The 16,569-nt window shown below is 47.3% G+C and overlaps 1 protein-coding gene across 1 annotated transcript in view; it reads right to left on the bottom strand.

Moving 5' to 3' along the window:
- The window catches only part of Znf862 (zinc finger protein 862), a 28,219-nt gene extending 13,634 nt beyond the window's left edge, over positions 1–14,585 (bottom strand). The window contains exons 1-4 of the mRNA XM_036182841.1: positions 14,386–14,585; positions 9,816–9,927; positions 5,578–6,278; positions 3,712–3,886 (exon numbers count right to left, since the gene is read on the bottom strand). Coding sequence (XP_036038734.1) covers positions 3,712–3,886; positions 5,578–6,278; positions 9,816–9,927; positions 14,386–14,409 — 1,012 coding nt within the window. The 5' untranslated portion in view covers positions 14,410–14,585. The remainder of the gene's footprint in view (positions 1–3,711; positions 3,887–5,577; positions 6,279–9,815; positions 9,928–14,385) is intronic.
- Positions 14,586–16,569: the final 1,984 nt, after the last annotated feature.

Here is a 16,569-nt window from a genome sequence, read left to right as displayed (position 1 = left end):
GTTGGACAATCTGTGAAGTGACAGACAAGATAGTTCTAAATGAGTGAACCCCAAACAGAGACTAACAGGAAACACTCAGAGAGAGACAGGCTGTAGACAGAACCGGAGGAGAGCACTGGCCTAGTGTGCAGGGGCCCTGCATTCTGCCCCCAAAGCCACAAAAAAAATCAAACAGAACCAAGCCCATCAAGAAGATGATGGTCCTCTGTAGGTTCAGCACTGTTGGAAGAGCCAGGTACCCGTGAAAGCTGAGTGGTTATAACCACAAGTCTACAGAGCTGAGAAGCCGTGAGCCATCCAACTGCTAAATGAATGGAAATTAATGTTAAACTTGATTGCACCAAACTAAAATTTCTGTTTGAGAACAGGTCAAGGGCTGGGGATGTAACTCGGTGGTTGTGCTGGCTGGTTTTATGTCAACGTGACACAGGCTAGAGCCATCAGAGGAGGGAGCTTCAACTGAGAAGATGACTCCATTGGATAGGGCTGTAGGCAAGCCTGTAGGGCATTTTCTTAATTAGTGATTGTGGGTGGACTGGTAGGTGGTCCCAGGGTTCTATAAGAACGCAGGCAGAATAAGCATGAGGAGCAAGCCATTAAGCAGCACCCCTCCATGGGCTCTGCATCAGCTCCTGCCTCAAGGTTCCTGCCTGCTGCTTCAGTTCCTGTCTCCATTTCCTTTGCTGATGAACTGTGATGAGGAAGCATACACTGAATAAACCTCTTCCTCCCCAAGTTGCTTTGGTCACGGTGTTTCATTACAGCAGTAGTAACCCTAAGACAGTGGTTGTCTTAGTGTGGGTTTCTATTACTGTGATGAGAAACCACGATCACAGCAGCTCTTATAAAGGGCTGGCTTACAGTTCAGAGGCTTAGTCCATTATCATCATGACTGGAAGCATGGTGGCATGCAGGCAGACATGGTGCTGGAGAGGCAGCTGGGAGTTCTACATCCAGAGAGGCAGGGAACAGGCAGAGAGAGACACTGGGCCTGGCTTGAGCATTTGAAACCTCAAAGCCCACCCCCAGTGACACGCTTCCTCCAACAAGGCCCACGCCTCCTAACAGCGCCACTCCCTGTGAGCCATGGGGGCCATTTTCATTCAGACCGCCAGCGTGGCGAAGCAACTGCCTAGAACGAGCAAGGCCCTCTATTCCATCATGAGCTACAAACCAAAATAAAAGCCAGACTCAAGAATAACAAACTCTGGGGTTGGGGATCTAGCTCAGTGGTAGGGCGCTTGCCTAGCAAGCGCAAGGCCCTGGGTTCGGTCCTCAGCTGGGGGCGGCGGGGGGGGGGGGTGAGGGGGGGTAACAAACTCTGAAATAACATTGGAACTCTGTAATTGTCTTCCCCACTATAAACTCTGAGAAGAAGCAGTGAGTAGATAAACTAAAGAAAGAACAAAAGGAAGTGTGTGGGGAAGTGGGTGACAGAACCAGCAGTGATCCACAGGGACAGTGTGGAAGACCAACTGTTAGCTACCCGCAAAGGGGACGGTACAACAAACCAAAAGACTGGCATCTTCTGCTGCTGCGTGAACTTTTAAATGACCTTATCTTAGGCACGGCGCCATCATTTTAATACCAACACGATGAACATGAATGTCTCAACTCAAAGAAAGGGAGTCCAGCTAGGAACAGACATACAAGATAAGGATTTTATCTGAGTCCACTGCACATTCAGTAGACAGGACAGTAGGATTCACTTTGGACATCTACCAGATAAATGACTGCGGTCTGGGTACTGTTCTCTCATATGGAAAATATCACTGCCTACTTTCAGAATTGGTTTAAGTATCACATCAAACACACAGAAGGCTTTTTAACACAGGACCAGCCCTTGGCAGACATTCAGGCCACAGCAAAGTCACTGCTGCCATTTCCAGACATAAGAATAAAAACGAACAACAACAAAAACAACCTTTCCAAAAGAAAACCATGAAGCATTCCTATGTATGCAGATCATAGTATTTTGAGCTAAGATACAAGGAACAGGTTTAAAAAATTAAAAGATAATGTAAAAATATCTGGAAGTAAACTTCCTTGCTACTTTGAAAAAGGCTACTTTGAAAAAAAAAAAACTCAACTTTTTAAAGTCAGTGTGTAATTACTTTGTTAGTCTGATATAAGGTCTCACTCTATAATCCTGGCTGATCTGGAATTCTCTGTATCCAGCATGGCCTCAAACTCACAGTGAGCCTCCTGCCTCAGTTTCCTGCCCAGCTGGCATGCAATTTTTACAAATGAATTTCCCCTGTTACTCGCTTCCTAGCTGTACAGTAATGGCATGGATGTTCTGGAAGCACGTCACAATCATAGGCGCCAGATCTAGGGGACAAAGACAAGTCCTCTGTCACTGCAAGACAGTGATTACTTAAGTAACCTCTGAAATGTCTGGAGAGCCATGTAAGACAGCAAACAGCTGTTGCAGTGGCAGAGCGTTTACCCAGCACATTCAAGGCCGGGTTTAAACTTCTGCACCACACACGTAAGAATAACTGTGGAATTACGAATAATGACAAAAACAAGTATACAGAAGAAGAATGTTGGAAAGCAGAGCTAGAGAGATGGCTCAGTGGTTAGGAGCACTGTCTCCTCTTCAGAGAACCCAGGTTCGTTCCCAGCACTCACATGGCAGCTCACAACCATCTGCTACTCCAGTTCCACTGCATCTGATGCCCTCCTCTGGTCTCCACCAGCACTGCACACACACGGTGCACAGACACACAACGCAGACAAAACACTCACGCACACTCAAAAACAAAGAAACACAAAAGACCTGTTAGAATGCAATCCAGACTGCGGTTGTAGTGTAAACAAAGGGACGTGCCCATCAACAGAGCCATGAGGCTCAGTGCTTTTCATTCTAGTGAAGTCATTCCCTAAGCAGAAGTTATGACAGGTGCTGCTACAGTTCCCGTGTGTGCACGGTGGCCTGCTCTGCCAGCTCCTGCTACAGTGCACACTAGTGAAACTAGGAAACACCAGCTCCAAACACAATAGCTGTCTCCCCATCTGAGGCAGCATGGCACGCTGGGGTGTCTGCCACAAAGACGCAATGAGAAACAAATGCAGGAGGGGCCAGCCTCTGCTACCCTATAACTCTCCAAGGCCCAGGCCTGGTGACATTGATGCCCAGGGCATTGTGCTGGCACCTGGAAAAGATGGAAGAGCCTCAGGCTGTTCAGATGGAGTGGGAACCCTGAGAGACCCATTCATTCGTCTTCAGGCTCTGCTCATGCTGCTCCCATCCCCTGTCTTGTCTAGGTACCCTTCCTCCATCCGGGGGACCTGGTTTTGTGTCCCCCATAATACTTCTCTGAAGATGTCTTGACTCCTCCCTCCCACACCCAGACTTCCCTACCCCACTTCAGTCACCCCAGGATACTCTTCCAGAACCTTCTTATGAACTCAGATGCCTCACAGTTTCCTTCAAAGGCCTGCTGCTGCCACAAGTCCACGAGTCCCTAAACACCCCGTAGCACCCAGCAAGTATCAGGTATTCAGTGAGTGTGAGTGGGGGAGGGGTGCATGGATGGACAGAAAGATGATTGAAGAGACGACACAGTACAGTGACCCAAAGCAGGCAGTGTTCAGAGGGACAGAAGACAGGCTCACTCTCTGCCCAAAAGGAAAGGGCAAACTGGGAGAAGGCCACAGCTGCTCTGAGGTCCCTGAGCCAACGACAGTGGTGTGTAAAAGCTTTACCCAGGGAAGCCAGCAGCTCGTAGTTCATCTGCATCACCTCTCTGTAGAGCTCCTTCTGCCTCTTGTCCAGCAGGCCCCACTCCTCCCGAGTGAAGTACACCGCCACATCCTCAAACGTTGCAGGGAGCTCCCGGAACACCCTGGGATCCTTCAGCTGCTCACTGTCAGGAGGCCCCTGCAACACACAGCAGCACTACTCAGCCCACTGTTAGAGTGAGGCACGAGGCATGACTGCAGCCTTCTGAAGACACCTTTCTCCTTGGAATCCCACCCAGCAGCCCAGGAATGAATTCCCTGCTGAAAGTCATCAAATCCATGAGCCTCGGATAGTACAGAAACCAAACTGGCTCAGTCAGATCCAAATGTCTTCACGAAAGAGAAAGACTCACAGAACAGGACCTCTGACTGTCCACTGTCACCTCGAGTCCCATGGTCACTCTAAACCCACTGTGGCTGTAGAGAGGACTGTCTGCCCCCAGGGTCTACCAACAGGATGTGAAGGAAGAAGCAGCAGTTAAAAAGAACTAAAGGGGCTTAGAACTAGGGAGGGACTTATGCACACCACACTGCCAGAATCCTGAGGCTCGGAGGGCAGGCCTGTCATTACCTCCTAACACTGAAAAATAACAAAAACATGAAGAGAAGCTTTGCTCTTTCTCTGGATTCTGGAGAAACCTGACCACCCTGTGGAAGGCTCCTACGATGTTATCTGTGAGGAACATCTGAGTTACCCACTGACCCTGACCACTAATGGTTTACTGTTAAATTCTACTTGCTTGTTAGTTGAGAGCTGGGGGAAATTCAAGTCACTCAAAGATCTCAGTGAACAGTTTCCTTAGCTACCAACTCTCCAGGAAATTAGGTAACCATGAAATAAACACAAGTTAATCATTATCATCTAGTGTGGTCCAGCAGAGCTCTGGGCAAAGGCCAGCACTGGCCACAGCAGCTTGTGGACTCTGGACTCCATGAGATCACTTCTTCCTGAGTCTCAGTTTTCTCCCAATATGGTGAATTTAGCAACTCTTGCTCTACCACCTCAGAGTAACCTTAGACACAGCTCATCACATAGCATCTGTGAAAACTCTGATGTTAAAACATTAAAGATGGGACTGGAGAGATGGCTCAGAGGTTAAGAGCACCAACTGCTCTTCCAGAGGTCCTGAGTTCAATTCCCAGCACCCACATGGTGGCTCACAACCATCTGTAATGAGATCTGGTGCCCTCTTCTGTATACATAATAAGTAAATAAATCTTAAAAAAATTACAGATATTAAATATCACAATATGGTCTATGCTCAGTTTGTGATGGACTAATTCTTGAGTTCTGTGGCTGTTCTGAATGCTGGATAAAGATCGCCATTCCTTCTATGGAAAGTCAAGATGCTCTGTACCATGAATTAGGCTTTGCTGTCTATAAAACAGAAGATAATCCAGCAGTTGTCCCTGTTAAATGAGTTAATACCTATAAAGCATTTAAAGCAATATCTAGTGCATTAAAATAATGTGAGCTGGGGCTGGAGAGATGGCTCAGTGCTTAAGAGTACTTGCTGCTCTTCCAGAGGACCTGGGTTCAATTCTCAGCACCCACATGGCAGCTCCCAACATTTATGGCTCCAGTTTCAGGAGATCTGATGCCCTCTTCTGGCTTCCACAGGTATCGCACACATGTGATGCACAAACACCTGTGCAGACAGACACTTATCCAGATAAAAAAATAAATAAAAGAAACATCAAAAAAGAGAGAAGCATGTGTGTTCTGGTGACCCTATGATGTCAGTGATGAATATCACTACTGTTCTTTTTTTCTAATGTCACTTCCAATATGAGTCCCCTCTAAGGCACAGCCATCAATAAACACATTACCTGGCTGCAGAATTCAGTAGTGTCCTTACACAAAGTATTGCTACTTGAGGAGTTGAGGATGTCACTGCCAATTTCTTTTTGCCTCAAATCTGACATGCAGTCTAGCTGCAAAGCAGGGATGGCTCCACTCCCTGGAGGGTCCTCTAGTTCAGCTCTCGGGCTTGACAGGAGCTCGGCCATGCCATTAAAGTCTCCCAGCGGGCCCGGAGGGTAGAACGTGGGATAGTCTGCAGTGAAGAGGTGGTCAGAGCTGGCCAGGATATCTGCAGAACTCTCCCTGAGACTCTGGAGGTGGGCTGCCCAGACAGGATCCTTGGTGGCCAGGGTGTTGACACAGAACATGTGGGCCTTGCTCTTGGCGTGGTATTTGAGAGTTTCCACCTTGAATGGTCCTGTGTAGCCTTCTATTAATCTTGACCGTCTATCCCTGCCAGATGGGTATTCTCGGCAGACAGCACAAAACAGAGCTGTCTGTTCTTCATTCATGATCAACCATGGAAACTGTGTGAACCACGACTTCTGAATAGAACGGGGGTTCTTGTCTTGGGGGCTGTTTCTTCCTGTCCAGTCTCCCTCGATGGTGTTGTTCTCTGTGCTGAAGTGGGCAAGGCAGGCTTTCTTCTGAGGTGGTAGGTATGGTCCTTGCTCTCTGGTGGACCCCTGCGTATATATTTCTTCCATGTAATTCATGTGGGTTTTTCCTTTCAAAGAAAGAGATCATTGAAATTTGAAATTCTATGGTGTAAGAGCCATCAATATACAAATGGTAAGGCACACTCAGTCCAAAATGACACCCCTTCCTCTCTACTTGCTCTAAAGAATATCATAATAGAATTCTCGACTTTCACTTGCCTGACTCCTCATACCCATCTTGCTTCTCCAGAGGAAATCAAACAGGTGTGCTTTAAGCAAATGTTTCCTTTCAAATAAATTAAAGGGTAGATAGATACATTGGATCAAATGGACATGGCTGCACTTTGACCACCTCAGACAGTGGCCTTCTGCCAGGTTCAGAGCTTACTTAGGGTAAAACACTGAGCACATGGCAACACAGGGTTTGAGGAGATGAGGAGCCAGACCGCAACCCGCACTGGTAGGAACTTCTTTCAGGGTGGGCCTGGCAGAGAGGCCCCTGCGTTCTCCTTAAGTCCCTAAGGCAAGGCAGCCACCTATGTGCTGGGCACAGCTGCAGTTCCCAGACAGACAGCAGCAGGTAAGCTGCAATCCACCTCCGTGTACAACAGTCCTCTTCATCTGCAGGGACTGTGCTCTAGGCCCCTGGCAGACGCCTGGGCAATGGAGGGTCCTAGGCTATGTACTATATTTTTTCCCATCTATACATAAAAGTGATAACATTTCATTTATAAATTAGGTATTTATTTTATCATTTATATTTATATTTATTATTTTATTAGGCATTATATTAAAATATAAGTTACTATAAATAGTAAGCAAGTAGTAATAACAATGGAACATGATAATATTGAAGTTATGGAAAGGAGGTTTCTCTTCTTACACCTACTGCCTTACATTAACTGTGGTTGACAGTCAGCTATCTAACACCACAGGGAGACCACGGATAAAGGGAGTGCACACCGCAGACAAATGGGGCTACTGTAGTTCTAGCTGGGGATGCAGATGAGGCCCTCAGGACTCAGTGTCCCTCTACTACACCCTAACCGTTCAGAGTTCAAAATGCTCATGGCCTCATGAAGCCTTTTCTTCTTCAATCTAAACCAGAAGTTTCTTTCTTTACAGAAACGAAACTCTAATTCCCTGGAACCACTTCTTACCGTCAAGCTAAGTTTCAGTGCTCAGTGGCCAAGGGCTCTTTGGAATTCAGTCTAAAGAACTGAGCATGGAGTTACCAACAGCCAGTGGGCCACAAATGAAGAGCCCCGCAAGGGGAGACCAAAGAAAACAAACGGGCCTCTGTGTTTCGTTGCAATCACAGCAGTCCAGAGATGCCTGTGGTCTAGCTGAGGAAACCACAAGAGAGCAAATGCTGTGGGTCTGACTCACGCGGGAGAGCAAGCCCCGCTTCCTGTGTTCCCGCAGGAGAACTGGGTTAACTCTGTTACTTCCTAAAGCAGAGATGCCACCCTTAGGACTTAGCTGTCCATTCACTGTTCCGTTCACTCAGTAACAACTTTAGACCTACTGTGTGCCCGGCACTGCCCCCGCGGACACTGAAAATACGGCAGGAAGTAAGACAGTCACACAGCCTGGAGTTCTCAGTATAAACACTGGCTGCAGGAATCACAGGAGGGGTTGAGAGGGCCAAGTACTTCAAGGGCGGGCAGGGGTGCACATTCAGACAAGGTGACATCTGTGGGGGGGACAGTGGTCCTCTTGTGCACTGTGGGAACAGGCAGACAGGGTGCGGTTGGCCCCTAGTGCCCACTCTGCTCCTTGTCAGTAAGTACCGCCTTCATGAACAGACCACACTCACCAGGATGGTGGTTCAGGAGACGCCTCTGGCCCTGGATGTTGCCTAGCCATGGCTCAGCCCCTTGCCCAAACTCATGGAACAGCTCAGGATTGACAGCAGTTGGTCCTGAGTTGGGAACACGGAAAAGCCATGGTGCCTGGCTCCAGGTCCGAACACCAAGGGAGGACTCTACCTGGAACAGCCTCATGTAGTAAGACCGTGGGGTGGTGTAAGAGAGTGAGAAGCAGGTGGTCTGGCTTAGTGGTTTAGAAACTCTGCTATCTGTTAGACCGCTAAGAGAATGGGGTAGCCAGCAAAACCAAGGGCGTGCTCGGGCAAAGCTAAAATGACATTAAATTGTCAGGCTACAGGGATGGAGAGGAGGCTCAGTGCTTAAGATCACTGGCTGAGCCAGAGGACCCTGGTTCAGTTCCTAGCACCCACGTGGCAGTTCACAACCATCCATAACTCCAGTTCCAGAGGATCTAACACCCTCTTCTGGCCTCCATGGGCACCTGGCATACACAGGGTATACAGACATACATGCAGGCAAAACACTCATACCCATAATAGTAAAAGTAAATCGAAGGCAACCACGTTGGACATAGATCCAGCCCTGGCACACAGTCCCACTTGCCAAGAGATGCCAGAGAGCTATACTTGCACATGGAAACTCCCTGTAGCTCAACATTGGCAATTTAAACACTTTGTAGACGCCCCAAACTAAAATAGCAAAAGCCGAAACAGCAAAGCAAAATGGAACAGAGCTCCCACTGAGAGTCAAAGCTGGCTGTGAGCTTTGCAACTTGAAGCTTCGGAGTCTTGGTGGTTTTCAACTTTATAAGCAGGCACAGCGATAGGACCCAGCCTTGCCACAACCCCACCACCCACAGAACACTGAGGCCACAGCTCCCACGCCCTCATCCCCCTCATCCGAGAAGCTCAGGGCCATGGGGACTAGGGATGTAGTTGAGCTGACACAGTGCTCGCCTAGAAAGCTCAAGGCTCTGAGTTTAATCCCAGCATTTGGGGAGGCAGGAAGATCAGAAATTCAAGGTCGTTCATGGCTTTTTAGGGAATTTGAGGGCCAGCCTGAGCTACATGAGACTATCAGATTTTGGGATTTTTCAGACTTTCAAGTATTTGCACTTTACTAGTAGAGTACTCCTAGTCTAAAGCACTCCAAAAACCAAGAACCTATGACTCTCAAAGTCTCAGAGTTTGTGGGATTTCCGACAGCAGACTTTGGAATTATGGGTACTCAGTCTAGAATAGAACATGTGTATGCACAAACATGTGGAACACAATCACTTCTGTCCTCTGTTCGGAAGGTAAGACAAAAACAGAGAAAAGTGCATTTAAAAATTAAACAGAAGCAATGAAAACCACCCACATTTGTACAAAGTTTCTCGGTTCATTTCATGAAACTGCCTTCAGAAGAAAATCAAGTCCTATGAGGTCAAAAGCACCTGAGCATTGGTGTGTAGAGCTGGGGAGAGAAGAGATCCGCAAAACCAATGCTCTGGCCACCACTATAGACTCCCTCCAGGATCCCGGGGGCTCCACAGACCCACAGACTGTTTCCTACTCTGCACTGTGGAAACAGCTGCCCAAAGCATCAGACCGCCTGGCATTCTCTATTTGTCCTGGCCAACTTACAAAGAGGAGAAAAGGACTGGGGTTGAGCAGATGGGTAAAGATACCCAGAGAAACCAAAGAATTGCAGAAAATTCCCCAGTATGTCCTGACCCACATGAGGCCGGGGACGAGGATTTAGACTGGCCGTGGTAGATGCAGGAATCCTTACCTAGAGGTGTCGTCAGCTTGTTGGAAGCAAACAAGTCCTTCTGGGGCTGATTCAGCATCATCCATTCCTCCTGTAGCAAGTACAGTGTGATGTCATCAAAGGTCACAGGAACCTGAGAGGAAAAAATGATCCCTGCTTATGTATCAAGTTCCTGAGACACATCTTCCACACTGGCAGTCAGAGCTCCTACTCTACGAATTTACCAGTGTGTGGGTCAGAGTAGGAAGCATTATTGATGTACATACACAACCTGCAACCAATCTTTCTTGCTATGTGAGTGCAAATCACAGTGGAATAAAATTAGGAAGTCGCAGCCACTGAACTCAATCAAAGCCTTCTTTATGAGGCCGACCTAAGAAGCCTCTATTTTTACATTGTGTGTGTGTGTGTGTGTGTGTGTGTGTGTGTGTGTGTGTGTACATGTGTGAATATGTAGAGTAGAGATCAATGTCAGGTGTCTTTCTCAATTGCTTCTCCTCATTTAAAAAATAAAAATGTTATAATATTTATGTGTATGAGTGTTTTGCTTGCATGTATGTACGTGTCTCACACTCATGCCTGGTCCTGGGAAAGTCCAAAGAGGGAGTCAGATCCCCTGGAACTCAAGTTACAGATGGTTGTGATCCATCATATAGGTGCTGGGAACTGAACTTGAATCCTCTTCAAGAGCAACAAGTGTCCTTAACAGCAGAGCCATCTCTCCAGGCCCCAGAAATTAAAAAAAAAATGTTTTGTGTTCATTCCCATCATTGAAACAGAATTACTATTAATTGGTATATGACCTCCAAATGTTTTATCTACGAATATACAAAAATGGAACATTTTTAAAAGTAGTAGTAGAGGCCAGGCAAATGACTTAGCTGGAAAAGGCACTTGCAGCCAAGCCTAATGACCTGAGTTAAGTCTTCAGGACCCACTTGGTAGAAGGAGAGTACTGACTTCTGCAAGTGCTGACCCCTGACTTACACACATACACACATACAACATGATAAAGAAAAAACAACGGTGAAATGATATTGCAAAACATTCACTTATAACAAGCATTTGTGCTTACAGAGTCTTCCAAATGCTACTGCAAAGTGGACTCCACTAAAAGGAAGCAGCCAGACAGGAAGACAGGAAAGAGGCACATGCAAAGACAGTCTAAGGGGATTAGTGTGGAGAAGTGTGTGTGTGTGTGTGTGTGTGTGTGTGTGTGTGTGTGTGTGTGTCTGTATCTGATCCCAGGATGAATGCTGGACATCAGGACCAGAGGGCAGTCTATCCCTATAGATGCAGGTTTAAAAACATCTGTCACCCACAGGATATGGTAGAGCTCACCTGCCCATCAGTTGGAGGCTGCCAAAGAGCAACCAAGAGTTGAAGGTCAGCCTGGTATATATAATGGGACCCTATCTCTAAAAACAAACCAACTAGGCAAATAAAAACTCAAACTCTTGTGAGCAGGGACACACGGCTTCTTATTCACGCTGCTTCCCCGGGTTGAGAAGACGCCATAGTGAAGGCTGATGGTCCCGTATCTTGAGCAGCACAATGAGGCAGAAACTGAATATGGAAAGAAGACGTGTCTTTTTACCCAGGGAGATGCACAAATACATCCCTCTTTTAAGCTACATTGTGGCAAACACCTTTCTGCTCCTGGGTGACTATAGTATAAAACCTCAAATCTGCTTTAATAAGAGAAATTTCTTTCTTTTTTCTTTTTTTTTTTTTTTTTTTTGAGCTGAGGCTTGAACCCAGGGCCTTGCACTTGTGCTCTACCACTGAGCTAAATCCCCAACCCGAGAAATGTCTGACCCGTGTCGGATGCAAAGTGTATCTGAATACTCTGTTTTAGCCGATTCCTCTGTCAGGCACCCAACCCCCAACACAAAGCCGGTCCTCACTGCGGCTCACCCACAGGAGCCTCTCTTCCTCCCGTCACTCATCCTGCCTTGACGGTCCCTCTCTCTACTGCCCTTTTCTCCCACTACTTATAGTCCGCCTCCCCATCAAGGTCTTGTCCACATTCTGTCTCTTAGGGGGGGGGGGGGCTTCCTTGCTAGTCCCAGTGTGGTTCCTACCCCAACCTAGGAATGCCTCAATTCTCCCCTACACTGGAGCAGGAAACCTGTGCTTGGCTGCTGATTTTATAAGACGCCTCACAGGCACCATTCCCTCTCCACCACAACATCACACAAAAGGAATTTCATAGTCAATTACTTCATTTTTTTCACTCAACATACATTTATTAAGTGCTCTTATGTGCTTGCCAAACAGGGATCTGTAGATGTGGAAAGATACGCCAAGTGCAATAACAGAACTGGATTGGGACAAAAATGATAAAGGATTGATCATTTCCATAAGAAAAGACAGAGATGGCCAGGAAGCAACAGACACATCCACAAAGTACAGGTGCGGACTCCTACACATACCACACAACCCCCCAGGACAGCATGGTGGGCTAGACTTGTGCGACCAACCTCCTTTATGAGTCATCCTTTTAGAAAATACTTGCTCAGAGTCTCTTACATACCAGGGGTTGTTCCTCAGTTCTAACTGGGGATACTACAAGTAAAGCCAGTATATATATATATATATATATATATATACCAGTAAGAGGAATGTATAGAGACCAGGGCTGAGACAAACACAAAACAGGAAAACTGGATGCAAGATGACAAGTCTTTGACCCCTTTCCATAGTCTATCAATGACAGGCAACGTATCCTACCTACAATCCAACAGCCCAAGATTGCTTTTAGTTAATAACTGTCACAAAATATCCACTAAGTGGTATTCTGGCAGAGATGGAGCCATCCCAAAAGGACTCCCCGATTTCACAGCTTTCTGCTCAGAATCTGCGTTCACACTCTACCCAGGCCTTTGCTTTTCACTGGTTTGCAATGTGGCTTCACTGTCAGTTCCTTTCACAAGGCTTCTCCCACTGTTTGGATAATGTTTTCATCTCTAAGGAAACATATGCACTCGGGGAGGGCTAAGCCTTTTGAAGACACCCGGCAATCCAGACTAGAATCAAGGGGAGATTTCTGAGACCTGAGATTTCCAATTAGTGGTTGGATTTGAAGAAAAAAAAAAAAATCAAATTCCTTTGCTTCCTCCAAAAGATCTATATTCCTTTCTTCTTTTGTTAAAGGTTAAAGAAGGCTACTGCTAAGAGAAGAGCTTGGAAATTGACCTTAAGCCACTAACTCTAATCTTGATGCCTTTTTAAATACCCACAGCCCCATTTCCTCATCTGAATTCAAGTTCAATCTAAACCAATCTGAAGATACTACTCAAGAGAAAGGGCCCTTCCTTTTAGTGTGTGCATCTGTGTGTTTCCCATAGTTTCTAACACTCACTGGCCAAACAGCTTTCATTCGTACAGATCCAGTTGACCTTGCCCTCACCCAGATATTCTGTAGACTGCTAGATCTGGAAAATCTCTGTAGCTAGTGGACTGGGGAAAGGGAGTATGGAAGAGATACCTAAACAAAGAACAACTGCTTTTCTGAGACAGGAGCCTTTCCAGATAAAATTATGGCACCAAAATATCCTCCTCATCTTTCCTCTCTCATGGGCCAACTTTCCCAGGCGCATCCAAGTTACTCAAGTGGAAACCACAGAAGAGCTCTCGGTGGAATAAGATTCCTTTCTATGTATTGTTGTACTTCCAACATCTTATTCAATGCAAACCTCACAGAACACGTGTTTATTAAATGGATACAAAGGAGATGGAGAGGGAAAGAGGGGAGAGAAGTCATATAAGCATTTGAAAACCTTTGTTGAGAAAATTCCTTCCCTGCCCCACCCGCAAATCCTCAAGAAGGGCTGCAAGAGTTGAGGATGTAGCACAGTGGTTAGAACCCTTGTCTTCTCAGTCCAAGGTCCTGAATCTGATGCTCAGCACTGAAAGCCTGCACAAAAGAACTGGATGCCAAGAACGCCAGAAAAGACCTTACTCTTAAGAGGTTGCCTGTCTCTCAGGCAGTGTGCCCACAACACAGCAATCCTGTCAACGCTCCTCTGCTCCACTTTCTACCCTACCTCATCTCCCATCTCCAAAGCCTCTTCTTGCCCAAAGCCTTGAAGTAAGATTGTGGAGTGTGTTTCTAAGCCATGCCCACATTCTTCATGAAGTAGATAAACTAGAAGCTGAAGTATGCAAGAAAATGCCAGGAGCCTTTTCCCTCTTTCTTGGGAAGGAGGAACAAGGAAAAACCAGGCTCTTTCTCCACTTCTCAGTTCCCCACCCTTTGACTCCCCTGGCGTCCTATCCAGCCTCTATGTCTTAAAAGCAAGGCCTCCTCCAAAAGCCAAAGTGAGGAAAGGGGACCAGAAGCACTTTGGCATCACTATGCTTGCCCAGTCCCCCACCCCAAGACCACAGGCAGAGTGGCCACAAGCAGAGGAATGGCAGACCAGAAGGGGGGTCAGGGAGTAGGGTACGCTGGGGCCAGGATGAGTAAGTATCTCCCACCTGAGGAAGATGAGGCAGGCGGGCGAACACTTTCCTGCAAGGCTAGCTCATCTGCTAGCCCAGACTGGGATGAGCGACAGAAAGCAGCCCGGTGCCCTTCCAGCCCTACCTTCCCGGTCTCCTGGGGCTCCATGGCCAGGTTTTAGCGGCCGTGCAGACCGCCTCCCTCCAGGCCTGTTCCGAGGCTGCTGCGACCAGACCAGCTCGGGACTTGGGCTCCCCAAGCCGAGTCACAGGGGCAGGGGATCCAAGAGGCAGCAAACTTCGCTCTCCCACAGCGGGAGGCGGTAGCGCTCGCTGGCAGAGGTAGTGATGAGCTGGGACCAGTGCGGTACAAGCGCAACGCTTTACGGCTGCCACCTCGCCCAGGCGGAGAGGCTCACGGGAGGTGTAGTCCAGCCTGGAGAGTGCAGACTGGACCGGCTCCTCTTGGTGTGAGCAACTCCTACTAGCACACGTAGGTCAACAAGATTAATCAAGAAGGTAATACTTTTCCTTTACATTTCTATTTTTGTTTCTTAAAAAATAAAAACAAAAACAAAATGGCATGTCACCTTATAGCCCAAGATGGCCTCAAACGCCTCATTCTCCTGCCTTTGCCTCATGATTACAGGCTGGTCCATCATGCTGGATTTATGGTGTGTGTGTGTGTGTGTGTGTGTGTGTGTGTGTGTGTGTGTGTGTGTGTGTGTGTGTGTGTGTGTGTGTGTGTGTGTGTGTGTGTGTGTGTGTGTGTGTGTGTGTGTAAGACTGATTGGCCAGCCTCCACACTCCCAGTGCTAGAGTTATAGGTGAGCGCTGCCCAACCTACCTTCCATGTGGGTGCTGGGATATAAAATTATCCCCTCACAAAGACTTGTACAAAAATGTTCACATAATAGAAAATCCAGCAGCAACAGGAATCTCTATCAACTGGTAGATAGATAGGCAGGCCACAAGGAATGTCCATCAGCTGGCAGGCAATGGGCATTTTGTAGGAGACCCACGCAATAGCTACTATTTATCAGTAAAGGGAATGAACTACTGTTACATGTTATAATATCAGTGAGCCTCAGAATCGGCAGGTTAACTGAAAGAAGCCAGACGTTTGCATGAAATGTCCAGAAAGGGCAATTCTATTGAGATGAAAATCAGTTTAGTGCTTGCCAGGGGCTAGAATCAGGGGAGGTTAGTTGTCAGCGGGAAGGGAGCATGGAAAAGTTCTAAAACTGGACGACAATGATGTTTGTGCAACTTTATTAATTTTCTAATCAAGTCATTATAGTTTAAAGGTAAAAAAGAATAATTTCAGGTTGAGTGTGGCACCTCACATGGGTAATCTCAGTATGCAGGAGGCAGAGGAGGTGGATTTTTGTTGAGTTTAGGGCCATCCTGGTCTATAGTGAGTTCCAGGCCAGCCAGGTCTCACTCAGTGAGACCATGTCTTGAAAACCACACACACACACACAAGCTGGAGAGATGACTCAGCAGTCAAGAGCCCTGGCTGCTCTTCCAGAGGTCCTGAATTCAATTCCCAGCACCCACATGGTGGCTCACAACCATATACAGTGGGATCTGATACCCTCTTCTGGAATAAAAGTGAAAGGCCATTGTAAGGGAAACAAGGGCCTCCCCCCACTAGCTCTGCTAATTGTAGATTCAGTGGAAAATACTGCACTCTGCCCCCACGCCCCATACCAGAAAAGTTAGCCCATCATGCTGTGCTAACAGGATGCTTGCAGGATGACCGCCTGCGGTTGTGCTTGCAAGATAAATTGCTTGAGAAGAATGCTTGCAGAATAACCCCTTGCTAGATAAGCTTGGAATTCGTTTACCTACCCAGACTCTGAGAAAGACCGCGGAGACATCTGGTCTCCAGATGTCTGCACTCTGGATGACCCCGCTCCCCTGCCCTGATAGAACCGCCTCATAAAAGGCCTGCGAGCCTTAGACTCGGGGTCACCGGCTACTTCTTGCACTGGTGGCCCACGAGCTCGTGCTAATAAAGCTTCTTTTGTGACCCGATATCCAAGTGAAGCTCTCTGTTTTGGATGCCGACCCTAACAAAGGCATACATGCAGATCAATAGGACAGCAGCCTGAATACTCCAGAATTCCAGAATTCTCTGTGCTGTGATGGAATCACACTGGGTTGAAGGATAGGACACTCATGTCTAATACAGGAGCTCTTCAGACTTCAACCCTGTCCTACAACAGCTGAGGAAACTCAGGCAGTGATGGGGAGTGACTGATTCAAGAGTGCCATGATGATGCATGGTGCACCCACCAGAGCTGCTGCTCAGGTCCAGGCTGAG

Source organism: Onychomys torridus, chromosome 3 (assembly GCF_903995425.1).
Source record: "Onychomys torridus chromosome 3, mOncTor1.1, whole genome shotgun sequence".
In the NCBI taxonomy this organism is placed as follows: Eukaryota; Metazoa; Chordata; class Mammalia; order Rodentia; family Cricetidae; genus Onychomys; species Onychomys torridus.
The sequence above is the reverse complement of the archived record's forward strand: the minus strand, read 5'-3'. Positions and strand labels throughout refer to the sequence as shown.